The sequence below is a fragment of the Schistocerca cancellata genome, chromosome 10 (assembly GCF_023864275.1).
Source record: "Schistocerca cancellata isolate TAMUIC-IGC-003103 chromosome 10, iqSchCanc2.1, whole genome shotgun sequence".
Classification (NCBI taxonomy): Eukaryota; Metazoa; Arthropoda; class Insecta; order Orthoptera; family Acrididae; genus Schistocerca; species Schistocerca cancellata.
The window spans coordinates 10,576,245-10,604,030 of record NC_064635.1 but is presented as its reverse complement, the minus strand read 5'-3'; the positions used below and the strand labels follow the sequence as shown (position 1 = coordinate 10,604,030).

Sequence of the window (27,786 nt, the reverse complement as noted above, 5' to 3'; positions counted from 1 at the left end):
TTGCTTTTGTTGATGTTCATCTTATATCCTCCTTTCAAGACACTGTCCATTCTGTTCAACTGCTCTTCCAAGTCCTTTGCTGTCTCTGACAGAATTACAATGTCATCGGCAAACCTCAAAGTTTTTATTTCTTCTCCATGGATTTTAATACCTACTCCAAATTTTTCATTTGTTTCCTTCACTGCTTGTTCAATATACAGATTGAATAACATCTGGGAGAGGCTACAACCCTGTCTCACTCCCTTCCCAACCACTTCTTCCCTTTCATGCCCCTTGACTCTTATAACTGCCATCTGGTTTCTGTACAAATTGTAAAAAGCCTTTCGCTCCCTGTATTTTACCCCTGCCATCTTTAGAATTTGAAAGAGAGTATTCCTGTCAACATTGTCAAAAGCTTTCGCTAAGTCTACAAATGCTAGAAACATAGGTTTGACTTTCCTTAATCTTTCTTCTAAGGTAAGTCGTAAGGTCAGTATTACCTCCCATGTTCCAATATTTCTACGGAATCCAAACTGATCTTCCCCAAGGTCGGCTTCTACTAGTTTTTCCATTCGTCTGTAAAGAATTCGTGTTAGTATTTTGCATCTGTGACTTATTAAACTGATAGATCGGTAATTTTCACATCTGTCAACACCTGCTTTCTTTGGGATTGGAATTATTATATTCTTCTTGAAGTCTGTGGGTATTTCGCCTGTTTCATACATCTTGCTCACCAGATGGTAGAGTTTTGTCAGGACTGACTCTCCCAAGGCCGTCAGTAGTTCCAATGGAATGTTGTCTACTCCGGGGGCCTTGTTTCGGCTCAGGTATTTCAGTGCTCTGTCAAACTCTTCACGCAGTATCATATCTCCCATTTCATCTTCATCTACATCCTCTTCCATTTCCATAATATTGTCCTCAAGTACATCGCCCTTGTATAGACCCTCTATATACTCCTTCCACCTTTCTGCTTTCCCTTCTTTGCTTAGAACTGGGTTTCCATCTAAGCTCTTGATGTTCATACAAGTGGTTTTCTTATCTCCAAAGGTCTCTTTAAGTTTCCTGTAGGCAGTATCTATCTTACCCCTAGTGAGATAAGCCTCTACATCCTTACATTTGTCCTCTAGCCATCCCTGCTTAGCGATTTTGCACTTCCTGTCGATCTCATTTTTGAGACGTTTGTATTCCTTTTTGCCTGCTTCATTTACTGCATTTTTATATTTTCTCCTTTCATCAATTAAATTCAATATTTCTCCTGTTACCCAAGGAGTTCTACTAGCCCTCGTCTTTTTACCTGCTTGATCCTCTGCTGCCTTCACTACTTCATCCCTCAGAGCTACCCATTCTTCTTCTACTGTCCTTTCCCCCATTCCTGTCAATTGTTCCCTTACGCTCTCCCTGAAACTCTGTACATCCTCTGGTTCTTTCAGTTTATCCAGGTCCCATCTCCTTAAATTCCCACCTTTTTGCAGTTTCTTCAGTTTTAATCTACAGTTCATAACCAATAGATTGTGGTCAGAGTCCACATCTGCCCCTGGAAATGTCTTACAATTTAAAACCTGGTTCCTAAATCTATGCCTTATCATTATATAATCTATCTGATACCTTCTAGTATCTCCAGGATTCTTCCATGTATACAACCTTCTTTCATGATTCTTGAACCAAGTGTTAGCTATGATTAAGTTATGCTCTGTGCTCAACTCTACCAGGCGGCTTCCTCTTTCATTTCGTAGTCCCAATCCATATTCACCTACTATGTTTCCTTCTCTCCCTTTTCCTACTCTCGAATTCCAGTCACCCATGACTATTAAATTTTCGTCTCCCTTCACTACCTGAATAATTTCTTTTATCTCATCATACATTTCTTCAATTTCTTCATCATCTGCAGAGCTAGTTGGTATATAAACTTGTACTACTGTAGTATTCATGGGCTTCGTGTCTATCTTGGCCACAATAATGCGTTCACTATGCTGTTTGTAGTAGCTTACCCGCAATCCTATTTTTTTATTCATTATTAAACCTACTCCTGCATTACCCCTATTTGATTTTGTGTTTATAACCCTGTATTCACCTGACCAAAAGCCTTGTTCCTCCTGCCACCGAACTTCACTAATTCCCACTATATCTAACTTTAACCTGTCCATTTCCCTTTTTAAATTTTCTAATCTACCTGCCCGATTAAGGGATCTGACATTCCACGCTCCGATCAGTAGAATGCCAGTTTTTTTTTTCCTGATAAAAACGTCCTCTTGAGTAGTCCCCGCCCTGAGATCTGAATGGGGGACTATTTTACCTCCGGAATATTTTACCCAAGAGGACGCCATCATTATTTATCCATACAGTAAAGCTGCATGCCCTCGGGAAAAATTATGGCCGTAGTTTCCCCTTGCTTTCAGCCGTTCGCAGTACCAGCACAGCAAGGCCGTTTTGGTTAATGTTGCAAGGCCAGGTCAGTCAATCATCCAGACTGTTGCCCCTGCAACTACTGAAAAGGCTGCTGCCCCTCTTCAGGAGCCACACGTTTGTCTGGCTTCTCAACAGATACCCCTCCGTTGTGGTTGCACATACGGTACGGCCATCTGTATCGCTGAGGCACGCAAGCCTCCCCAGCAACGGCAAGGTCCATGGTTCATGGGGAAGGGGTTGATTTTATAGGAAGTACCAAAAATTAGTTATATGTGGTGACTTCAATATTGCATATGATTGTGCAAGAAGAAGGATGTTGCTAGATCTCTTAAACTCATATGAACTGATGCAGACTGTGTTTTTTCCAACTAGGGTGCAGGTGAACAGTAGCACAGCCACAGATAGTATTTTTATTCATTTTTCATTACTAGATGTGCATTCTGTTAGAAAAAGAAAGGGTGAATGGCTTTTCAGACCATGATGCACAAATTGTAACACTAAAAAGCTTTTGTACTCATACAAATGTCACATACAATGTGCATTCAAAAAGTTTTGCACAGTCGTCTCTAATTTTTTTTTTTTTTTTTTTTTTTTTTTTTTTGCAGGAGGAGAATGAAATTTGTGAACATACTTGAAACATTTAGCTATAAGTTGGTATATAGAAGTATTTTCTTTTATTTACAGGTGAGGCATAATAGACCATGAAGTACATGTCAAGTTGTGACAACTGTCGATGATGGAGATCCTCTCTGATGATTCTGCCATGTCAATTTACAGGAAGTTGCTCCCTGTTTATGGGGAGGACACAGTGAATCACAGCAGTATTCAGAGGTGGTTGCAGAGGTTTAAAGAAGGTGATTTCTCTCTACTGAACAATCCACGATGCGGTAGACCATTGACGGCAGTGAGTGATGTGAATAAGGAGACCATTGATCAAATCATCCAAAATGACAGATGTGTAACAACACAACAGCTTGCTGAAATGACTCGTTTGTCATTGGGTAGTGTGGTATCACTGGTACAGTCACTAGGGTACAGGAAAATCTGTGCAAGTTGGGTGCCCAGATTATTGACAAGAAAAATGAAAACGATGAGGAAGAATGTGTGTGAGCGTCTACTGAAGAATGGAAACAGTGTTTTGACTGTGTAATTGTTCAGGATGAAACATGGTTGCTGTGTCCGAACCTGAGAGCAAAACCCAATCCATGGAGTGGCGTCATCTGGGTTCCCCTCAGAAGAAGAAACCAAGACTTTCATGAACAGCAGGCTGAAAGGTGATGGCCTCCTCTTTCTGGGATCAGCGTGGTGTCATTTTCATTGACTTTTTGGAACCTGGCTCCACAGTTAACCAGGATCATTACTGTTTGTCATTGGACAATCTGTGACGTGTTATCAAGACCCACACACCACAGCTTCAGGATGAGCTCATCAGACTACACCATGACAATGCCAAACCCCATACAGCCCTTATGATGCAGGAGAAAATCAGCAAAATGGGTTAGAAAATTGCTCCTCATCCTCCCTAGTCTGGACTTGGCTCCATCCTATTTTTACCTCTTTGGTTGTCTGAAGGCCCCCCCTGCATGGTAAAACATTTGATAGTGAGAAAGACCTTATTTCCTGTTTCAAGCGATGGTGTAAAAGTCAATCCCCAGAATTTTATCAAAGTGCATTTACATCATGGAAAGAACCTTGGGTGAGATGTGTCACAGCTGATGGAGGCTACAGTGAGTAGGCTCAATGTATAACTACATGTTTCAAGTATGTTCACAATAAAATTCATTCTCCTGCTGCAAAACATAAAAAAAATTAGAAACGACTGCGCAAAACTTTAACACCATTTATATAATTACAAACTATGTAGGAAAGCTAATCTAAGTTTATTTTAGCCTCATTAAGGAACAAGAGTGGCAGGATGTTTATAGTTGCGATAACATAGATGACAAATATAATATTTTACTTAGCACATTCTTATGCTCTTTGAGAGTTGCTTTCCAGTAGAACATTCTACATGGGGTATTGGCAGTAAAAGGCAGCCAGGGTGGCTGACTAGTGGCATAAGGATATCATGTAGAACAAAGCAGGAATTATATCACAATGTTAGAAGTAGCCACAATGAAGCTACAGCAGCCCATTACAAACAGTATTGTAAGGTGCTCAAAAACGTTGTTAGGAAGGCAAAGAGTATGTGGTACGCAAATAGAATAGGTATTTCACAGGATAAAGTTAAAACCATATGGTCAGTTGTGAAGGAAGTGTCAGGTCAGCAGCACAAGGTCGATGATATAAGTAAGTTCGTACTAAAAATATTTGTTACTGATCAATCAGATATTTAACAATCAAACAATCATTTTTTGAACATTGCTGGAGAATTAAATAAAAATGTAGTTTCTACAGGGAATCATATAACTCTCTTGGCAAATGCCTTTCCAAGATTGATGTCTGAAATACTCCTCTAGAACACAGGCAATGTGGAGATTGAGTCAATAATTAAATCACTGAAGACTAAGGAGTCTCTTGGCTATGATGAAGTGTCTAGGAGAATTTTAAAGTACTGTGCTACACATGTTGGCCCTGTACTTAGCCATATTTATAATTTTTCCTTTAAGAATAGTCAGTTTCGTGGATGATTAAAGTACTCAGTAGTAAAGCTGCTCAATAAAAAAGGAGAAAGGGATAATTTTAGACCTATTTCTCTGCCATAAGTGTTTGCTAAAGTTATTGAAAACGTTGTGTATGCAAGGGTAATTGATAATTTTATATCACAATTTGCTATCAAATGTACAGTTTGGCTTTAGAAGCCGTTTAACAACTGAAAATGCTATATTATCTTCTCTCTGTGAAGTACTAGATGGGTTAAACAAAAGGTTTCGAACACTAGGAATATTTTTTGATTTAACTAAGGTGTTTGTTTGTATTGATCACAAAATATTGCTCCAGAAGTTGGACCATTGTGGAATTCGGGGAGTAACTAACAACTGGTTCACCTCTTACTTTAACAACAGACAGCGAAAGGTCATTATTCACAGTGTTGCAAATGGCTGTGATGTGGGGTCTGAGTGAGGTACAGTCAAAGAGTCAAAAGGGGGGGGGGGGGGGGGGCACAGGGATCAGTGTCGAGGCCACTCCTGTTCCTTATTTATATAAATGACATTTCTGTTTGCTGATGACATTAGCTTGGTAGTAAAGGATGTTGTGCACAACACTGGCTCCGTTTCAAATAGTGCAGTTCATGATATAAGTTCATGGCTTGCAGAAAATAAACTAATGCTAAATCGCAAAGAGACTCAGTTTTTACAGTTTCTAACACACAGTTCAAGAAAATCTGGTGTTTTAATTTCACAGAATAGTCATATGAGTAGTGTAACTGAACAGTTCAAAATTTTAGGTGTTCACAGATAGTAAACCGTAGTAGAAAGCCCACATTCAAGATCTTGTTCGAAGACTTAATGCTGCCATTTTTACTATTCAAACGTTATCTGAAGTAAGTGACTGTTTGACATGAAAATTAGTCTACTTTGGTTATTTTGATTCGCTTATGTGATATGGTATTATATTTTGGGGTAACTCTTCCCATTCTAAAAGGATTTTTTGGCGGGCAATAAATGGTGCAAGTTCATGAACCGCTTGACATTAGTCTGGGTATTCTGACATTGCCCTTTCAATATGTATATTCTTTACTGTCGTTTCTTGTTAACAATATCAGCTTATTCCCAAGTAGCAGCAGCTTTCACTCAGTTAGTACTCGGCAGAAATCCAATCTGCATCAGGATCGCACTTCATTAACTACTGTGCAGAAAGGTGTGCTGTATACTGCCTCATCCATTTTCAATAAGCTGCCGCACGAATTCAAAAATCTTACGAGCCATCCATGTGCTTCCAAATTGTAACCGAAGAGTTTCCTCATGGGTCAATCCTTCTAGTCTGCTGAGGAAGTCCTTGAAAAATTAAGCTGATTCTTACGTTGTACTGTTGATTGCGTTTACTTAAACTTATGGCTTGACTTTTTTTGGGTTCATAAAAATTTTATTTTATCTGTTATCATTTTTATGTTGTAATTTCATGTACTGACACATACCATGACCTTGGAGATTCTCTCCTCAATTTGGTTCCACGAAACTACACGTGTAAATAAAATAAAATAAACTATATGAGGGGCGTTTGAAAAGGTCCGTGCAAAAATACTAACTACTTACGAGTTTGGGGTAAACCTTTTTTATTTTTTGACATATTCTCCTTTCAGACTTATACAATTTGTCCAATGCTGTTCTAATTTGTTGATCCCTTCCGAACAATAGGAATTGTCCAGGTCTGCAAAATAGCTATTAGCTGCTGTAATCACCTCCTCATTTGAATAAAATCTTAGCCCCGCCAGCCATTTCTTCAAATTGGGGAACAAATAGTAGGCCGAGAGAGACAAGTCTGGAGAATAGGGGGGGTGGGGGGCGCGATGTGAAATGATGAGTTGTAATCCTATTTCGAATAATTTTGCAACCACAACTGGTGAGATGTGTGCAGGTGCATTGTCATGATGGCAAAGGACATTTTTGTGGTCCAATCGCCGGTGTTTTTCTTGCAGCTCGGTTTTCAAATGGTCCAATAACGATGAATAATATGCACCTGTAATAGTTTTACCCTTTTCCAGCTAGTCAAGGAGGCTTATCACATGCAAATCCCAAAGACAGTCACCATAACCTTTCTGACCAAAGGAATGGTCTTCGCCTTTTTTGGTGCAGATTCTCCCTTGGTAACCCATTATTTAGATTGTTGTTTGGTCTCAGGAGTACAGTAATGTATCCATGTTTCATCCACGTGATGAAATGACGCTTAAAGTCCTGCAGATTCTTACTGAACAGCTGCAAACCATCCTTGCAACAGTTCACATGACTCCGGTTTTGGTCAAGCGTGAGCAATCGCAGAACCCATCTTGCAGATAGCTTTCTCATGTCAAAATGTTAATGCAAAATATTATGTACCTGTTCATTGGAGATACCAACAGCACTAGCAATCTCATGCACCGTAACTCTTCTGCCATCTATCACCATATCATGGATTTTATCACCGATTTCTGGAATTGTAACCTCCACAGGGCGTCCAGAACATTCAGCATCACTTGTGCTCATACGACCACTCCAAAAATTTTGTAACCACTGATAAACTGTTATAATCGAAGGTGCAGAGTTACCATAATGTTTATCAAGCTTCTCTTTAGTCTCCTGAGGCATTCTGCCTTCCATAAAATAATGTTTAAGCACCACACGAAATTCTTTTTCGTCAATTTTTGGACAATCACTCGACTTCCTCGATTCACAAGAATGCCAAATAAAAAGAAGTAGACCAATATTGCTGAGACTTGGTGTGCGTTCTTTCCAAAGATGCTACTAACTAAACATGACCTCGATACGTGCCGGTGGTGCCATCTCTCGGACTTTGCACGGACTTTTCAAATGCCCCTCGTAAATCTCATTGCCAAAAAACTGAATACAGCACAGGTTACAACAGCCTACAAGGACAGCAGAACTGATCACCAAAACTATTGTGCAGTATCATTGACATTCTTCTGTTGCAGAACTTTAGAATGTATTCTGAGTTCAAACACAATGAGGTACCTCAAACAGAATTACTTCCCCCAGACCAACAGCATAGATTCCAAAAACATCATAGGAAATCCAGCTTGTGCTTCTCTTTTCGTCCCTAACAAATTATCTTTCACACTCTCCTCTGTACCCTCTCAGTCACTGAGAACAAATCTGTAGACAACTAAAGTGTTCATACCATTCCATTTAGCTCATACAATAGTCCCCTCACTAACATATATTGATTACGTCACTTACCATGCTCAATAGCATTAACTCTTCTATTAGTTATTTTGATGACCTCATCAAGAGTAACGAAAGATGTCTGCAGTGAAGCTAATTCAACCAACAGCTTCACTGCACTCTGGTAGTTCTTTTTGAGTTTGGCAAGTTGCTGACCACCCCTTGCCAGACCTGCCAGTTCGTAAGTGTCTGTACCATCTTGATAACTTTCAAATACAGGTAACATAACACCTGCAACAAAATTAAGTATGGTGTAACTATGTACAAGACTTATCTACTATGAAGCTTATCCTAAACAATTTTCTACCACTGATGAATTCATTATTTTCTACAGAGAGTAACAAAAAGGCATGGCCAAACCTTCAGGTAACATTCCTCACATGCCAAGAAAGAAAACATTTTATATGGCCATTGGTCCAGAAGCAGCTCAGTTTATGCAATTCTTCAACACATTAATCACGGACAAATTCTGCTCTGTCCTTGTTCTTCTGGGCCTTCCCCAGTGGTGAGTAGTTGGGTTAAACATTCCATTCAGCCATGATCAATTGCTTCAAAAGTTCTCCTGTTGAGGCATCATCACTCTGGGAATCTATCCCAATCAAAATGTTGAGTGGCATGACTATTACCATCTGCTAATCTGTTCAACAAATGAGCATCTGCCATCTCAGAATTTAAGTACACTTCCATTACACTGTACTGGAAACTAAATCAATCATGAACTCTAAAACAATTTACGGTACATGTCTGCACAGTCTGTGGTGACTACTAAACACTTGATGCTACATGCTTGATGCTGGTACAGAAATGTATTTTGTCACATGTCAGCTAAAATAATGAATTGAGTTACATGTCAACATTACCTTCATTCAACTGTGACAACAAACACTGACAGTGAACCTTACTGTACATTCTAATTAAAAGTAACCAAGAGAGCACTTTGAACATGCCATGTAAGAAAACTTTTCATGTAATGTGGTACATTCTCTCTGTGTGCGTTTTCCACGATTAATGTGATTACGAAGAAAAGTAGAAAATGAAACATAACATGGAAATAAAGTGTTCCAGGGCACATGTCCGTATAATAATTTCTTCCTCTAAGTGTGTGAAATATTTTCTGTCTGTCTGACCACACTTTTTTGTTACACCTGGATCCAAAAGAAATATTGCAACATCAGTTCAAACTGTATTCAAATACAAGATCTGTTTCCAATAATATCTGAAAAGAAATAGGATTAAAATTAGCCATGATCATATTTTGAAACGTGTAATCAACTGTTGACATATTATGGCGTCACCAGGTAACCCATAATCTGGTACGTGTGTAATTTACACATTACCTCAATCCCACAACTCTTGGAAACCACCTTTTCTTTCATTTATTTGTCATGTTATTTACACTGATGGTATTCTTTGTCTCTTCGAACAATCTGAAAATGGTCCGAACTATAGCTACAACATTAAAAAAACTGTCCTACCTGCAACATTGTCCTTCTTTGTGCGAATCTTTACTTGGGCCCTATTTACGTTCTGCAGGACAACTTGGTTGAAATCTCCCGTAGTAAATTTTGCTTCAGCTAATGAAAAGGCAGCTTCTTTCATCACTTCTCCCATCAGCGTCTTAGTCTAAAAATAAATCAACATAAAACATCGGAGCAGTACATATAAAAATTACAACTTTCGTAATTATTTGTGGTATAAGCAGAACACATTACCTCAATAATTTTCCCCAGAATCTGCCGAAATCGCATCTGCAAAGCATCTGCCTTTTTCTTCAGTAAACTGTGGCCTTTCTGTGCCCCTTTTAGTCTAGCTTTCATTAACATCTGCGCTCTGTAAAATTCGAATTATTATAAAGGCCGTCTATTTGCTACTCATTTAGAAGATTTGAAACTGTTAAAGAACACTCTAATGGTAACCCAATTCTATAAAGGGACACTCCCCCCATGTGGAAACTAATTTTTCCGACACATTTTGAATGAATAGCCCAAAGTTCTTTACAGTGTAGCTACAAAATCTATTAACAAAAATTTTGCCTGTATACATACCCTCGCGAGGGAAATATTGGAATTCTATCTTTTCCAGACATTTTTGCTTCTCGACACAAACCAACTATCTTCGAAGTCAGCTGACAGCAGCAGAGAATTTAGAAGGGAAGGCATTACTTTCGATTTGTGCATATCTTCGATGTTCAAAACTTTGAATCCACAGACAGTCTGTTGTTTCTCGAAAAACAATTTGCCGTATCACCGTGTGTTGTGGACGACGAATTGTAGTTTTGTTATCGTTTGAGGAAAAAGAAGAACATAATCAACATGAGCTCTATAGGAACGGGTGTAAGTAGCTACATTCAAAGTACGGAATGATTTTCTTGTGAAAGCTTTTTACGGGTACTTTACGCTGAAATACTGACAATTGGTTTGATCTCAACTAGTTCCAAATTTTTGGTGGGAATAGATATTCACTCTGCACTTACGTTAAAACGGAGTGTCAGTTCAGCGTTAATTATTTAACATTATTTCAAAAATAGTTGTTAACCATTTCTCCAGAAACTCCAATTTACAGAAGGCGTAATGCAACATTGTGTGGAAAATGTCACCAAACCACTGTGTTTACAATTGTTATGTATTTTGTTGCAACCGTACACATCGTCTTTCGATATTTTGTTTCAGTATGATCTCTCCGCATCGCAGTTCTCGCCAGATGGTCGTGTTTTTCAGGTGGAATATGCACAGAAAGCAGTGGATAACAGTGGGTAAGAAACTGTTGCACGCACATTGTTTCGTCGTACCAATATTAAAGTCAATTAATGTTTTTGAATATTTTCACAGTACTGTAATAGGCCTGAGGGGAAAAGATGGCGTTGTATTTGCCGTCGAAAAACTTGTCACTTCAAAATTGTATGAGCCAGGTGCAAACCAAAGAATATTCAATATCGACAAACATGTTGGAATGGTAAGTAAAAAATTGGTAAAATAGAAGAACTAGTATGTAATTTAGAATGAGATTTTCACTCTGCAGCGGAGTGTGCGCTGATATGAAACTTCCTGGCAGACTAAAATTGTGTGCCAGACCGAGACTCGAACTCGGGACCTTTGCCTTTCACGGGCAAGTGCTCTACCAAGTTTGGAAGGTAGGAGACGAGGTACTGGCAGAAGTAAAGCTGTGAGGACGGGGCGTGAGTTTTGCTTTTGTAGCTCAGTTGGTAGAGCACTTGCCCGCGAAAGGCAAAGGTCCCGAGTTCGAGTCTCGGTCCAGCACACAGTTTTAATCTGCCAGGAAGTTTCAGTATGTAATTTACTTGCCATTATATGATAAGGGTGTTGCAACTGTTGTGAGGGCTCACTTGGTAAAGCTGTCGTATCTTCAGATGCATGAATGCTGCATTTTTACTTGTGTGTCAAATAGTTGGCTCTAATAGCCATGCCAGTGTTGAAAATATAGTTTAAAACTTGATCCCTGTTAAATTGCAATGGAAAAAACGTTATTAAGGACACAGTCATAGGAGTTAGTGTCATTTTTGATGTACATAAGATGGCCATACAACAGTAACTGCCTTGAAATTTCTGTTTCCGTATTGAAAGTCTTCACAGAAATACAGTGTTTGTTATAAAGTAATGTATGACAAAGGTAGCATTCATATGATGAAAAGACCTTCTTGGGCTCAAAAGACTTTTATAAAAGGTGCGCTTCATCATATAAAGAGTTAAGGCTAGACACACAGTTTAGTATATTAATTTAGTATGATAGAAATTTTAGAGACTGCTATGGCAGGAGAGAAAAGTTTGACTAGAAGTAGCTTTACTAATATATTAAATTATTGATCTAAGGCAGTGCATAAACTTTTATTCCTGTTGATGGCATGGCTACATACTAATGTTGCAGTGAAACTAATGTTGTGCATGAAAATATGGTGTAATGAAGGGGGAGGGGGTGATTTGGGATGGAGTGGAAGTGGGAAGAGGAGAGGCAAGAAGGAAATTTTGGATTGAACTAGAAGAGGACAATGCATGGCAGAAGTACAAAATTAGAGTAGGCAGTCTCGCCCAATTTTTGATACTGTTGCTTTGAAACAAACTAAATGATTTTTCTGATATTTCCAGGCTGTGGCTGGTTTGATATCAGATGCACGCCAGATTGTGGAGACTGCCCGGACAGAAGCAGCCAATTACCGCGCCCAGTATGGAGATGGAATCCCACTGCGTCACTTAGTGGACAGGGTTGCGGGCTACATGCACGCTTACACTTTGTACAGTGCTGTGCGTCCATTCGGATGTAGTGTTGTTCTTAGCAGCTACGAACCTGTTGATGGGCCTGCTATGTTCATGATTGATCCTTCAGGAGTTTCCTATGTGAGTAAGAAATATGCACACACTCTCTCTCTCTCTCTCTCTCTCTCTCTCTCTCTCTCGCACACACACACACACACACACACACACACACACACACACACACACACACACACACACTTGCGCATTTCCACTTGCATAAGCAGTATTGTGCAGAGCAGAGAGAGTGTGTGTGTGTGTGTGTGTGTGTGTGTGTGTGTGTGTGTGTGTGTGTGTGTGTGTGTGTGCGCTACTCAAGCATAAGACGAGATTTTTTCTGAAATTTGTCATTTGAAAAATACAGGATTGTCTTAATATTTCCAGATTTAACTACTGTTCCTGAAGTTAGCATTTTTACTTTGTGTAATAGCTTAATACAGTGGTCATCTTACATATACGGATCCTTTGGCAGTTCAGGTCATGCACATGTATAATTTGTAGGAACTGGAATGGTGAGAGAGTGGACAGTGGCACTAGCTCGGTGGAGCACTAGGGCAAATGTCAGGAGGGAAGTGGCTAGCAGGCAGCAAATTTTGTTGTGTTGCTAACCATGGGAATGTATATCATATATCCTGCGGCTTCATCCAGTGCGCATGACAGCTTCTTATGCCGCAACTGTCACTCCTGCTACAGTTCCATCCGCTCCAGTCAGCTCTCAGAGTCGAAGTCCCACACCTGCCCCCTTGATGGTGGGGGGCACTAAACCCACTGTTGCTCCTGCTCCATCTACTTCAGGAGCAACACCCCCCCCCACCCATCGGGGACATCAGTTCCCCCTTCCCCGCCGGAGAAGTGTAAGACTTCTTCGGCTACTCTCGTAAGGAAGGGGTCCCTTGAGGACCTCCCTTCCCAAGTTCCGACCGGTACCAAGGCCGAAAGCCGCAAGTGGCTTAAACAACCGCCAGTCCCTGGTCGTCAGGACACACGGTCGTCGTCTGTCCCTGAGACTGACCCAGTGACGCCCTCCCAGCCTGAACCACCACAGGCACAGCGCGAGAAGCAGAAGAAGAAGAAACTCCCCAAGGCTAGCGACATTGCGGTGGCACCCATTCCACCACTTCCTACAAGCTCTGCGTCTGAGGACGAGGTGGAGATTCTGGCGTCCACTGAGGACATGGATCTCGCCAGTCCCTCGGATGCAATAGATAGCTGTTGTCCAGGTGGTGACTCAGTAGCAGCAGGGGCCCCGGAGGCGTAATCTGCCTCCCCAGTCCCTTCACGCCTTTCCCATCCATGGCTAATACCATCCTCCAGTGGAACTGCAGCGGTTTCTTCCACCATCTAACTGAGCTCCGCCAACTTCTCAGCCGTCATCCTTTCCTTTGCATTGCTCTGCAGGAAACTTGGTTTCCAGCAATGCGAACCCCCGCCCTCCGTGGCTATCGGGGTTATTTTAAGAACCGGGCAGCTTATGCACGGGTGTCTGGTGGCGTCTGCATATATGTCCTTAACTCTCTTCACAGCGAGTTTGTACCTCTACATACAGCTTTAGAGGCTGTCGCTGTTCGGGTGTGGACGCCACAGGCTATTACCGTCTGCATTATTTACCTTCCACCTGATGGTGCTGTCGCGCAGCATGTCCTGGCTGCTCTGATAGCCCAACTGCCGCCACCTTTTTTGCTGCTGGGCGATTTCAATGCCCACAACCCTCTATGGGGTGGGACTGTTTCCGATGACCGCGGTCGGGCCGTGGAGCATGTGTTGGCTCAGCTCGACCTTAGCCTCTTGAACACCGGTGCTCCCACGCATTTCAGTGTGGCCCATGGCTCGTTCTCGGCCATCGATCTCTCTATTTGCAGCCCTGGACTTGTCCCATCCCTCCACTGGAGAGTGCATCCTGACCTGTGTGGTAGTGACCATTTTCCCATCTATTTGTCACTGCCCCAGTGTCATTCTTCTGGGCGCCTGCCCCGCTGGGCTCTCCACAGGGCTGACTGGCCGGCTTTTACTTCCGCTGCAACCATTGAGTCTCCCCCACAGGGTGACATTGACGAGGTGGTCCGTGTTTTAACCACGTCCATCATTTCAGCGGCCGAAGCTTCCATCCCCCGTTCTTCTGGCCTCCCTCGGAGGAAGGCTGTCCCCTGGTGGTCGCCGGAGATTGCTGAGGCTATTCGCGACCGTAGGCGGGCTCTTCAGCGTCATAGGCGGCACCCGTCTCTGGAGACCCTCATCGCCTTTAAGAGGCTCCGTGCCTTCGCCCGTCGTCTTATTGCACGGCGTAAGCAGGAGTGCTGGGAGAGATACGTCTCATCCCTGGGCTCCCGTGTCTCCCCCTCGCTCGTGTGGTCCCGGATCCAGCGGATTTATGGATCCCAGACCCCTACGGGTGTCCCTGGGATCTCCCTGGCCAGCGCTGTCTGCACGGACGCTGCCGCCATTGCTGAACACCTTGCTGCGCACTTCGCTAAGAGCTCTGCGGCTGCAACTTATCCCCCCACCTTTCGCTCTCTCAAGGAGTGTGCTGAGCAGACGCCGTTATCGTTCCGCACGTGTCGTTCTGAAGAATACAATGCTCCTTTCAGCGAGAGGGAATTCCTCGCTGCCCTCGCCGATTGCCCTGATACAGCACCAGGCCCAGACTGCATCCACACACAGATGCTGAAGCATCTCTCCAGGGACTGCCAGAGACACATCCTCACCATCTTTAACCGCATTTGGAACGAGGGCGTGTTCCCGTCGCAATGGCGAGAGGGTGTTATTGTCCCCATCTTGAAGCCCGGTGCGGACCCACAGGCGGTGGACAGCTATCGTCCCATTACCCTCACCAACGTTTTGTGCAAATTGCTCGAACGTATGGTGGGGCGGCGTTTGTGTTGGGTCCTTGAGTCGCGCGGTCTCCTCGCTCCATCCCAGGGAGGCTTCCGTTGGGGCCGGTCTGCCACGGACAATTTGGTGCGGCTGGAATCTGCTATTCGTACGGCCTTTGCCCGACGTCAGCATCTCGTTGCTGTATTTTTCGATCTGCGGAAGGCGTATGACACCACATGGAGGCATCACAGCCTCGCCACGTTGTATGAGTGGGGTCTTCGTGGTCGGCTCCCGGCTTTTATTCAAACTTTTTTAATCCGGCTCTCTTTCCGGGTGCAAGTTGGTGCCGCCTCTAGTTCATCTTATATACAGGAAAATGGGGTCCCGCAGGGCTCGGTGTTGAGCGTCTCCTTATTTCTAGTGGCCATTAATGGTCTGGCTGCAGCCGTGGGGTCATCGGTGTCTCCTTCTTTGTATGCCGATGACTTCTGCATCTCATTTAGCTCCACGACTACGGGAGTCGCCGAACGCAGGCTGCAAGTCGCCGTTCGCAAGGCAGCATCATGGACTCTGACTCGTGGCTTTCAGTTCTCTGCAGCCAAGACTCGAGTTATGCACTTCTGCAGGCGTCGGACGGTCCACTCTCATCCTGAACTTTACCTCGACGGCCACCTGCTTGAAGTGGTGGACACTTGCCGCTTCTTGGGACTCATGTTTGATGCCCGGCTCACATGGGTTCCTCATGTTACTCAGCTGAAGCAAAAATGCTGGCGGCACCTCAACGCCCTCCGCTGCCTTAGCCACACGTCTTGGGGTGCAGATCGCTGCACGCTGCTGCGATTGTGCAGAGCCCTTGTGCAGTCCCGGCTTGATTATGGGAGCCCGGCCTATGGGTCTGCATCACCCTCAGTGTTGAAGTTGTTAGACCCCATACACCACTGTGGGGTTCGGCTTGCAACTGGCGCTTTTCGTACCAGCCCCGTGGATAGTCTACTGGTGGAGGCCGGGGTTCCCCCGCTGCGGATTCACCGCCATCGACTGCTCGCCGACTATGCTGTCCACGTGCATTGCTCGCCAGGCCATCCCAATCGTCGCCTGCTTTTCCCTGCCATGGTCCTCCATCTGCCCGAACGGCGACCTAGGTCTGGGCTTTCCGTAGCTGTCCGTGTCCAGTCCCTGCTGTCAGAACTGGGGTCGTTCCCTCTTCTGCCTCCCTTCCGGGTCCGTACACCTACGCCTCCCTGGTGTTTGTCCCGGCCGTCCGTCCGTCTGGATTTGGCACAGGGACCTAAGGACTCGGTTCCGCCTGTGGCCCTCCGTCGCCGTTTTCTTGCGCTCCTCGAATCATTTCCGGGCTGTGAGCCTGTCTACACTGATGGTTCCCTGGTTGATGGTCGCACTGCCTACGCTTTTGCTCACGCTGCCCATGTTGAGCAACGCTCCTTGCCGGCTGGCTGCAGTATTTTTACTGCAGAGCTGGTGGCCATCTTGCGCGCTCTTGAGCATATGCGTTTCTGCTCAGGTAGGTCCGTCGTCATCTGCAGTGACTCCCTGAGCAGCCTTCAGGCCATCGACCGCTGCTATCCCTCTTCTCCTCTGGTGTCCTCTATTCAGGAGTCTGTTTCCGCCATTGCCCGCTCTGGTTGTTCGGTGGTCTTGGTTTGGACGCCAGGTCACGTTGGCATCCCGGGGAACGAACGTGTTGACAGGCTGGCCAAAGGGGCGATCGACGCCCCAGCTTTGGAGATCGGCCTCACAGCTCGCAACCTGCAGCTGGTGTTGCGCCGTAAGGTGCTTGGGGTGTGGTCTGTTGAGTGGCATGGCATGACAGCCCAGAATAAACTGTGGGCTGTCAAGGAGACGACCGATGTGTGGCGCTCCTCCCTGCGGTCTTCTCGCAGGGACTCTGTCATCCTGTGTTGGCTCCGCATCGGCCATACATACCTGACGCACGGCCATCTTTTGCGTCAGGAGGATCCCCCCCTGTGTCGGTGTGGGTCCCGGCTGACGGTCGCCCACGTTTTATTGGAGTGTCCCCGACTGCGCACCCTTCGGCAGTCTTTTAATCTCCCGGGCACCTTGCCTTTGATTTTATGCGACGATGCCTCCATGGCTGACAGTGTTTTACATTTTATCCGTGCTAATCCTTTTTATGGTTCCATTTATAGTGGTCCTGCACCTTTCCCTTTGTGTGTCTCTTGTCCTCGAGTCTCTCATATTTGGTTGCAGCTTTTAGTGTGTCGTCGGTTGGTTGACTCTTTCCCTTTTTTGTTGTCGTGGTCAGTCAACCAGTCTCCGGCCATCTTCTTTTCTTCTGTTTCTTTCTGTCTGGTGTTCATCTGTCCTCTTCGTGTCTGTCGTATTCGTTACCGCATTTGTGTTCTTTTAGGGCCTGGGGGGGAGTATCTTTCCCCTAGGGGTTTTATCTGCTCCGCGCCTTAATGTCTCGCCTGTTTTTGGAATGGGGGACTGATGACCTTAGCTGTTTAGTCCCCCTTAAACATCCTAACAACCACCACCTATTCTGGCTTTGTGAATATCTGCCATGCCTAGATGCAGTTCACATGAATCCAGTTGTAGTTGGAACTGAAATGACTTCAAAATTGGACAAATACTCAACAGTATCATACGTTTCTACAAGAAACTAGAGAACACTTGAAACACTACACAACAAATGCAACTTGAGCTTCAACAGCAGCATTAAAGTTCCTACTGCTCTACAGAACTGTTGATTTTCAAGGTTGGCTACAGTGCGAATCCAAAGTGGCACGATTTCTGCTGGTTCAACTGTAAGCAGCTGAGAGGACAACATGGTGTTGTCATTGACTTTGATCATGTTGTCAGTGCTGTAAGAACAATAAACTTTAGCAAATGATAATAGATGCAAATAACAGCTGTAAAACGTGGGTCTGAGGGCTTGAGGTTCATAATTAGTTCATGAAGACAATACAACGATAATTTCAACTTAACTCTGATTCATAAGGGCCACAGACAGTTGTGAAGCAGGAAGAAAATTAAGGTGACAATATCCATTATAGAAAATGAGCATACGGAAATGGTCTTCACTTCATCATACACAGCTTTGTTCCGTTAACAAGTATTATGCATCAACTTCTCTGGCCAGAAGTTATTGGCATAAATTCTCTAGTTACTATTTCTCTTTACAAAAATATCCTACATGATAAATAGTTTGCGTATAGGGTATTAACAGACATTTTTAAACATAAATTGTAAATGTAAATATAAATTTGTAGTTCTGAAACTAGGATCTGTGGAATATATCACATGAAATACATACTTTCCTCATTTCTTCCAACAACTCATAGTGTTGAGATCTTCTCTGCATCTGAATGTCATAACCAGAGGTGAGGTTAGTGTAACTGCATCAGTGATAATCTAATAAAACTTGCACATTTTTATTCATTAAGTGCTATCTGATGCACATATGTATAAAGTGCACCAGCTGCAAATAACAGTGTCTTGCACCATTCCATTGTTTTACACCTGTTCCTTCATCATTGCTTCAGCTAACACAGTAATAAGTTGTGTTGTTATATGTCAGCCTGGGCAGCAGTAAATAAAGGAAGCAGCGAGATAAGTGAGAAAAAACTCTACAGTCCGTGCAAGAAAATGACCCGATTCAAAGCTGGCAGGACAATCCCACAATGAGGCAGTTGTCTAAGAGATAATTAGGAATCAAATAAGCATTTGACAGGGATCTGATGCAACTGCGCTGGTTAATGCTCCAAGAGGGTGATTACTGTGGGGTAACACTTATATGCAGCAGCAGAGTGATACAATGAAAGTTTATTTTATTATTGCTTAACTAAACAGTGATTTAGCTCACATAAACCAAGATTATACTATGATTTTGCTCAGACATGTTTTTACCTGGGTAACATAGAGAGAGCTACTTTACATGTGTACAAAGTACACTGCATGCCTGCTTGAGGTTTAATTTTAGTGGAGCAGGTGCTGTACACAATTAGTGTAACAAAATACACTGAACGTACTCTAAGTAAACATTAAAATTATTATCTGTAATATTTATTTAATATGAAACTACTCTAACAAAGTGCTCATTTAGACCTTAGATAGGAATACTATATTTACCCAACTATAAGATGTTTCTCCCCAAATTCTTCATTCAAAAAATACAAAGTTGTCTTACATTCCCAGATTAATCCAGTGCCGCAGAGGTAAGTATTTTTTGTGTTGTGTAATAGATTAGTATAGTGGTTGTCTTAAATTTTCAGATGAAACTTTGGCAGTTGAGGTCACTTGCAGATTTATTCTGGAGAATACTCGAGGGCTGGAGGGGGAGCAGTGACTCCAAATTGGCTGAGAACTAGGACAATGTGGGGAAGAGAGTGGTGAGCTTTTAGTTTCATTGTGGTTGCAACTGTGGGAATATATGCTGGATACCTGGTCCTTTTAAGAACATTTACCACTTTTAAATTGCAGTTTACCTGAAACCATGTGTAGTTGGAAATGAATTGATTTTAAAATTGGACAAATACTCAAAAGTAGTATACATTTCTGTAGGAGACGCTAAAAGTCTAGACAGAGGCCAGTGGAATACTTATGTGTTTGACGCAGTTGTCAATGCTTGCCGTGGTGTGTGATGGAAATGAAAAGGGGTGTGTCAAGTGCTGTTTCTATGCAGTAGCCAGACAACATGTTTGAAAGCAAGAGACAAAGGAATATTGTCGCGTTCTCACATCAGTATAGATGGAAAATCTGCTATGTATTTGCGAAAAAAAGGAACAGCTGCGTTCTCAGGTCCTACCTTAACTTCCACCTCAGAAATCGTGACATTTTTTAAAGGAACAATCAAATATTTGCATCAACTGAGATGAAAAGTTTCATGGCTGCTTGTATGTAGAAACAAATTGCCCCTTTATGCAGCTCTCATTCGTTAGGCAAAGCTGTTGTCCCAGATTTTGGTATTGCTGGTGCTGGTGGTGGTGGTGGTTAAAAAATAGCGATACCACAGATGATTGATTTAGATAATAAGCAAATAAAGACGTGAAGCTAAAAAATAATGTAAACCATTTATTTTTGTTTATTGTGTTTCTCCTTGTATTATCAGAATGTAGACAATCAGTAAATTGCATAAGTTTAGAATAGGTATAATGCTAATTTTTTAATGCAGATACTTTGTATCATTAATATAGCTTGCAGTTTTGATTAATCTGAATATGAATATGTTAAAAATAAATTTTTCCAAAGTAGGCTCTTAATAAAAGGCACACCTTACATTCAGGCTTGTCTTATTGTTTATTGTTAAACTTGGGTAAATATGGTATGTTTGAGGCTTGGAAGTAATTTTTTAGAGACTGAAGTATTTTATATAGGAGCTGCTGTTTTTAACTGCTCTTTTCTCCAATTTCCTCCAGTTTGGAAGGTTTCTATTTATTCCATATTAAAACAATGTAACGTATTTCAGGGCTACTATGGCTGTGCTGTTGGTAAAGCAAAACAGGCTGCAAAAACAGAGATCGAAAAGCTGAAGTTGAGTTCCATCAGTATCAAGGATCTGGTGAAGGATGCTGCAAAAATGTAAGTGGTGGAGTTCTCTACTCACTTGTGACAATACATGAACTGAATAAGTGAGTCTGCCCTGCAGCTCTTTCATATTTTTAAATATAGATGAATTTCTAATAGAGTTTTCCCTCTGTTGTATGGAACTTATTGCAGCTCTCCCATGTCAGAGTTTACACTTGCCGTTGTTTTTGAAGTTGCCTGTTTTTGTTCTCTTGGATGCTTTAAAGTTTGTACGAAAACGCTGGTTTTACCATTTGCATGTACCACCAGGGAGCTCGCTGCTCTTTGGTGGGTTCGTGCTTGGCTACCATGGGGCTCCAACCTTTGCAGCTTCTTTTCCCTTCCGTGCTACATGTCTGTCCTCTTGCTATTCTTTTTCCCTCTCTTGCAGAACATGTCTGGGATTTTCAGTGGCTGACATCAAAACAGTCTCACCATTTTTTACCATTCCTTTTTTTCTTTCTTTGCTCACCTTCTCTTATACTTCCCCCGCTTCAGTGTTTGGGGTTCCTCTTTTTGTTCTTCCTCCCTGTGCGCTTCTGAAGGCCAGCCCACGCATCCGACGCATAACCGGTGACTGGTTACCGCGTACTTCCCAGACACAGGTAGAGTTCACATGTACCCCCTGATACAGGGAGGGTGATTGCCGGAGCTCCTACCTTCCCAAATTGCCGATTGGTCTCTCTGTCAGGTATTCAGGAGGTGTGACCTTAGATGTGAACAATCACCTAAGGCAGGTGAGCCCCCAACTCTGAGGGGGGGGGGGGGGGGCAGTTGGATGGAGCGCGCCATCAGAGACACTGGCAATCGTGGGTGACTTTCTCGCAGTGAACCAGTCATCATCGTCGCAGTCCATGCCTCACATGTGGTGTAAATGGAATTAAGCTCCCAATTCAAAGACCCTCCCAGCTGCACCACAGTTCCTTGTGGTTTCACATACTGAAGCCAGTCTGTCATTTGCAACAGTAAATACAGTTCTTATTCAGAAAGGAGTTGATGCAATTGCCGGGCCTGGTCAAATCCTACTCTCGATTATTCAGTGGCACTTTGCTTTTGGAGACTACTTCTGATTCTCAAGCACAGCAACTGCTTGCCACTTCATTTCTCCACGACTAGCCTGTTCATCTTGAGGCCCATAGAACTCTGAATTTTTCCATGGTGCTATTTACACTAGGCTTCTCAATGGTCTGACTGAGGCAGAAATCCAAACGTACTTCTCTGATCAAGGTGTCATTGCCATCCATCGGGTGATGAAAAAGGTAGATGTGTCCTTAGTGCCCACACATACTCTTTTTCTCACCTTTGATAGAGTGGTGCTTCTGTCCAAGATCAAAGCAGGCTGCGGAGTTCCCACAGTCTGACCAATGCGCTGCTACTGTTGTCATCGTTTCAGCCACTCTTGAATGTCTTGTTGACACCTGGCCAAATGTGTAACCTTTGGTAGAGATGCATACAAGGGCGATTGCTGCCACCTCCTCCCCGCTGTATCGACTGCAACGGTGACTGTGCCGCCCCCTCTCAAAATTGTACCATGTATCCCAATGAGTGGGCTGTTCAAGATATCCGGGTAAAGGAAAAACTGCCTTACCCTGTCACTCGCAAGTTATTTGCTAGCCCCAAACCCTGCATTCTAGCATCCGGCATTTACAGTACTGATCTCGCTCTGTGAAAGAGCATGGCCACGGCAACACGCGGCCTCAGATTCAACACTGCGGTTTTGAAATCACCCAATGTCATGGTAGCATCGCTGTCTCCTCGTCCAGCTGTACAACAGGCTGCCAGACATTTGCCTCCTGGGGTAAAGTCGCCTGCTACACAGCCGGCAGGCCGAAAAGGCAGAAGGAATATTCCCATGAAGACTTCCTACCTCCCTCCAACCAACAAACATCTGAATCTTCCTCTGCCAACCTGAAAGGCTCGAAGAAGTCAAACAAAGGCAAACGGTCTTCTCCTTTGCCGTTTCGGAGATCCTTTTTGACGGTGTCACCACGTAATACCCTCACCCGGCCGACCTGTGTGTCTCCGTTGCACTCTGCCAACTGTTTTTGTGCTCTGCGCTCTGCAGACACAGACAGAGAGAGGGAGAGAGAGAGAGATTGATTGCCAACGCCTCTGTAGATCTCGTGGAGTAGGATCCTCCGGCCTCTGTACCTGTAGAAGAGTGTCTTTGAATGGCTTGCACTCAATGGCCGCCGAGATGACATCCTTTCATTTTTGCCCTCCTCCCCTTTTCTCATTATGACTCTCCTTCAATGGAACATTCGAGACCTTTGGTCAAACGAAGATGATTTATGATTGCAGTTAGAATTATAGCGTCTGCTTGTTCTGTGCCTCCAGCAAACAAAATTGCACATTCACAACTGCTTTGAGCTCTTGCATTTCTTCCTGGCCTGTTTTGACCTTCCCTTTTGAGAATGGCATTCCATCTGTTGGGGGAGTCATGCTGCTCATACGGGATGATGTTTATATTCAACACATCTCTCCAACTACCCACCTTCAGGCTGTTGCAGCTCACCTTTTCCTTCCTCACATGACCTTTTCCATTTGTACCGTTTATATCCTTCCATCATTCACTGTCACCAGGACAGACATCCTCTAGCTTATTGGGCAGCTACACCACTCCTTTCTGTTGCTTGGTGACTTTAATGTGCACCATCTCCTTTGGGGTTCTCCCAGAACCTGTCCGAAAAGTGTCCTCTTGGCTGACCTCAATCAACTTAACCACCTCTGCCTCAACACAGGGGCACCCATGTTCCGTTCAGACTCCTCGCATCTATTCCCATTTTCGTCTACTCTTTTGCGCTGTCCCACTTGCCCATCATCTCGAGTGGTCCATTCTCTCTGACACATACTCGAGCGACCATTTCCCACACGCTATCCGTTTGCTGACTCCTACCCTGAGTACGTGCACACCCAAACAGCAGCTTACTGAGGCCGACTGGAGGCTCTACTCTTCCCTGGTGACCTTCGACAGACATTTCCCAAGTTGTGATGACTAAGTACAATACCTTTCAAATGTTACACTTACCGCTGCAGAATAATCCATTCATCGCACTTCCTCTTTACCACACTGTGTCTCAGTCCCTTGGTGGACTGAGGTGTGCTGCAATGTAATTTGCACGCGCGGAGATGTGCTCTCCGCTCTTTTGACCGTCATCCTGCTATGGCAAACTGCATTCATTATAAACAGTTGCATGCACAGTGTCATTGCATTCTTCAGGATAGCGAAAAGCTAGCTGGATTTCATTCACTAGTTACTTTAACAGCTCTGCTCCTGCTTCCGTTACGTGGGCCAACCTCCGACTGCCCTCTGGGACCGAGATCTGTTCCCAAATTTCCACCCTGGCAGTGGCAGATGGTGTCATCTGGACCCTATTGCTATCTCCAACACTTTGGGCCCCCATTTTGCAGAGATTTGGAGCTCGCCTCACTATCACCCTGCCTTTCTCCATCGCAAACAAGCAGAGGAGTCTTGGGTGATACCATTCTCTTCTGAGAATCAAGAGTGCTACAATGCCGGCTTTACTATGAGGGAGCTAGATCATGCTTTCACTTCATCTCGATCCTCTGCCCCTGGGACAGACAGTGTTAACATTCAAATGTTGCAGCATCTTTCTCTTGTGGACAAGCACTTCCTGCTTCATACATACAACCGCATCTGGGCAGAGTGCATGTTTTCCAGTCTCTGGTGTGAAGTCACTGTTACACCCATACCTAAGCCTGGTTACCACTCCATTTCTCTCACCAGCTGTGTTTGCAAGTTGATGGAACATATGATTCATGTTTACTAACAACTGCACGGTGTGGATTTCCAGTACGCCTTTCTGCAGTTGACAATCTCGTCACTTTGTTCACCGAGGACATGAATGGTTTTCTGCGGAAATCCCAGACTATGGCCGTGTTTTTCGATATGGAGAAAGACTAAGACACCTGGTAGAGGACTGATATCCTCCGCACTTGCTACATGTGGGGTCTCCCGTGGCCACATGCCTTGTTTCCTTCAGGAATTTGTAAAAGACCAAGTTTTCAGGGAAAGTGTGGGCTCTGCCTTGTCGGACACCTTTATCCAGGATAACAGTTTGCCTAAGGCTTTCGTCCTCCACGTCATCCTCTTTGCTATCGCCATTAACCCTATAATGGCCTGTCTCCTGTTGGGCATCTCAGGCTCCCGTTCTGTTGACGATTTTGCCATCTGTTGCAGTTCTCCACAGACCTGTCTCACTGAACGGCGTCTCCAGTGATGTCTCAGCCGTCTTCACTCGTGGAGAATCGACAGTGGCTTTCATTTGTCCACTGATAAAAACTGTTTGTATGAGTTTCTGGTGGCACAATTGGTTTCTTCCACCATCTTTACAACTTGGGCCTGTTGCTCTTCCGTTCATTGAAACTACAAAATTACTGGGGTTCGTGCTCGATAGGAAACTTTCTTGGTCTTCCCATGTGTCTTACCTGGCAGCCTACTGTATGCAATCCCTCTTGTCCTGTGTGTCCTCAGTGGAACTTCCTGGGGAGCAGGTGGAATCCCCTCCTCCATTTGTACCGGTCCCTTGTCTATTCGAAACTAGACTATGAGTGTTTTGTTTATGCATTTGCACGTCCGTCTCACTTATGCTGTCTCATTACTATCCACCATTGTGGCATCCATTTGACCACAGGCCCTTTTACTCTAGCCTGGTTGAGAGTCTGTATGCATGAGCTGCCAAACTATCGCTGTCATACTGCCGTGACTTTCTCCTCAGCAGATATGTATGCCGTTTGTCTGCCATGCATGGCCACCCATCCTACGCTTCCTTCTTCAATGACCCCTTTGATTACCAGTATGGGCTGCGTCCCTCCTGGGGTTCACTTTCGGCTCCTTCTCCAGCAGCTTAACTTTACGCTACGTGCTACTTTCCCAGTGGGTGTGAACCCATGTTCACCTTAGCCTTCATTCGCTTTCTAAGAACACTACTCCACCGTCACTGTATCACTTTGTTTCACGACCTTCCCACGGAACTTTGCGATAGTACCTTTGTGTACACTGATGGCTCTTGGCTGACCGTGGCATTGTGTGTGCCTTTGTCATTGACACCAACGTTTTTCAGTATCGGCTTCAGGAACACTGCTCAGTATTTACAGCAGAGCTCTTCGCCCTCTATCAGACAAAGCAGTACATCTGGCAACAGAGGCTTTTCAATTGTGTCATCTGTTCTGACTCCGTGCCCTTCAAAGCCTCTATGTGCTACACACCGTCCATCCCTTAGTGCAACAGGTCCAGGAAAACTGTAACTTGCTCACTTCTGATGGAGCCACTGTGATGTTTATGTGGGTTCCTGGTCATGTCAACCTGACAGGAAACGAGGTCTTTGACGCTGTTGCCAAGACTGCAGTCCTCGTATCTCAGCTCACTGGTTCTTACATTCTCTTCGTTGATATCTGTGTTGCTGTCTGTCAGCAAGTGTTGTCACTTTGGCATCATCACTTGTCCTCCCGTCATGGGAACAAGCTCCGCATTATTAAGCCTCTTCCAACAGCTTGGACGACCGCCACCTGGCCCTCTCGCCGTGAGATCATTTTAGCTAAGTTGCGTACTGGGCACTGTCTTTTTAGCCATTGCCTGTACAGTTCCAATAAACTGAGAGCCATTGCCTGTACAGTTGTAATGAACTGAGAGTGATTTCAGAATTCAGGACTACAACTTTCCAGCCCTTTTCATAATTCCTGGTGGAGTTGAAACTGATGTAAAGTCGTGGTACAGCAGAAATAAGTGGCCTCACATAATAAGAAAAATTAATTTGTGTAGGCTATATGAAAATTAAATAGATGACATGTAAGTTTTATTGCAAAAACAGTGCACAAGTCAGTGTGGCACATAGACAGTGGAACTGTCACACTCAATAACAATGGATGACATACTACAGAATGTTTTGCATACATGTCAGATTTTATGATTTGGAAACATCCACATAATTATTCTAATTATTAATTGTGTGCCATCATAACTTGAACTGACGTATTTGGTCCTAAATTTTGCACTCCAGTCCAGACCCACTTCCATAAAGAAAATGTTGTACATACTAAAATCATGTTGTGTTGGCATTTAGCAAACTCCTACGGACACTGTTTGCCAAACACACTATTGTCACAAATTCAGAGCTATTTTCATAAGGCATTTCAGGTATAAACACTTAACTATGGCCAGCTGTCAGTTTCGGACCTGTGTGTTTTTCTGCTCAAATTATTTGCAAATCTAGACCCATACATTCACTCTAACTTATTTTGTATATTTGTGACACTTATGCATTTACCACTTCACCAAACAAAAAAATAATTGATAGGGAATCTTTTCTGATGAAGGGCACAGACCACTTTGACCTCCCTACCTAAGAACAGTTACCTACAACTCGGTCAACACACTCTTAAGTAACATTCAGTAATTTTTCAAACGGATAAATACCGGAAGTCATTAAAGTGAAACTACAAAAGGCTTGGAATTATTGTAATTGTAAAATGAACATTATCTTTTTGAGATTAATATGCCATATTGGGTTTATGAAAGTGTAATACTTTATCCAAATCTGGATTAATGTTGGAGTTTAACCACAGTGCTACAGTACCTTTATTTTGTTACAGAATCTACCTTGTCCATGATGAGCTGAAGGACAAGCAGTTTGAACTTGAATTGAGCTGGGTAGGAAATGTAACCAAAGGTCTGCACGAGCGTGTGCCCGCACCTGTCTTCGCAGAAGCAGAGAAGGCAGCCAAAGCTGCGATGGAGGACGACTCTGACTCAGACACGATAGACACGTGATTGCCTTCTGCGAAGACTCATTTTGTGCCTGTCCAACTTTAATGTGCTCATTCATTATTTTAATAGTTTCTGGAATAAAATGCTGGAAGCCTCATTCTATTTTTGGTTATTTACTATGTAAACCTCTAGCTCCCTAACAAGTTTTCCCACACTTTTTTCCTTCCTTTTC

At 43.7% G+C, this 27,786-nt stretch overlaps 2 protein-coding genes across 2 annotated transcripts in view; one reads left to right on the top strand and one right to left on the bottom strand.

Moving 5' to 3' along the window:
• The window catches only part of LOC126106351 (V-type proton ATPase subunit D 1), a 34,205-nt gene extending 23,816 nt beyond the window's left edge, over positions 1–10,389 (bottom strand). Inside the window, exons 1-4 of the mRNA XM_049912603.1 lie at positions 10,250–10,389; positions 9,917–10,034; positions 9,680–9,827; positions 8,220–8,435 (exon numbers count right to left, since the gene is read on the bottom strand). Coding sequence (XP_049768560.1) covers positions 8,220–8,435; positions 9,680–9,827; positions 9,917–10,034; positions 10,250–10,290 — 523 coding nt within the window. The 5' untranslated portion in view covers positions 10,291–10,389. The remainder of the gene's footprint in view (positions 1–8,219; positions 8,436–9,679; positions 9,828–9,916; positions 10,035–10,249) is intronic.
• Positions 10,380–27,711, top strand: LOC126106350 (proteasome subunit alpha type-3). Its single transcript, XM_049912602.1, has 6 exons — positions 10,380–10,537; positions 10,874–10,956; positions 11,033–11,156; positions 12,305–12,553; positions 20,730–20,842; positions 27,440–27,711. The coding sequence occupies exons 1-6, from the start codon at positions 10,517–10,519 to the stop codon at positions 27,615–27,617; spliced, it is 768 nt and encodes a 255-aa protein (XP_049768559.1). The 5' UTR covers positions 10,380–10,516; the 3' UTR covers positions 27,618–27,711.
• The last annotated feature ends 75 nt before the right edge of the window (positions 27,712–27,786 follow it).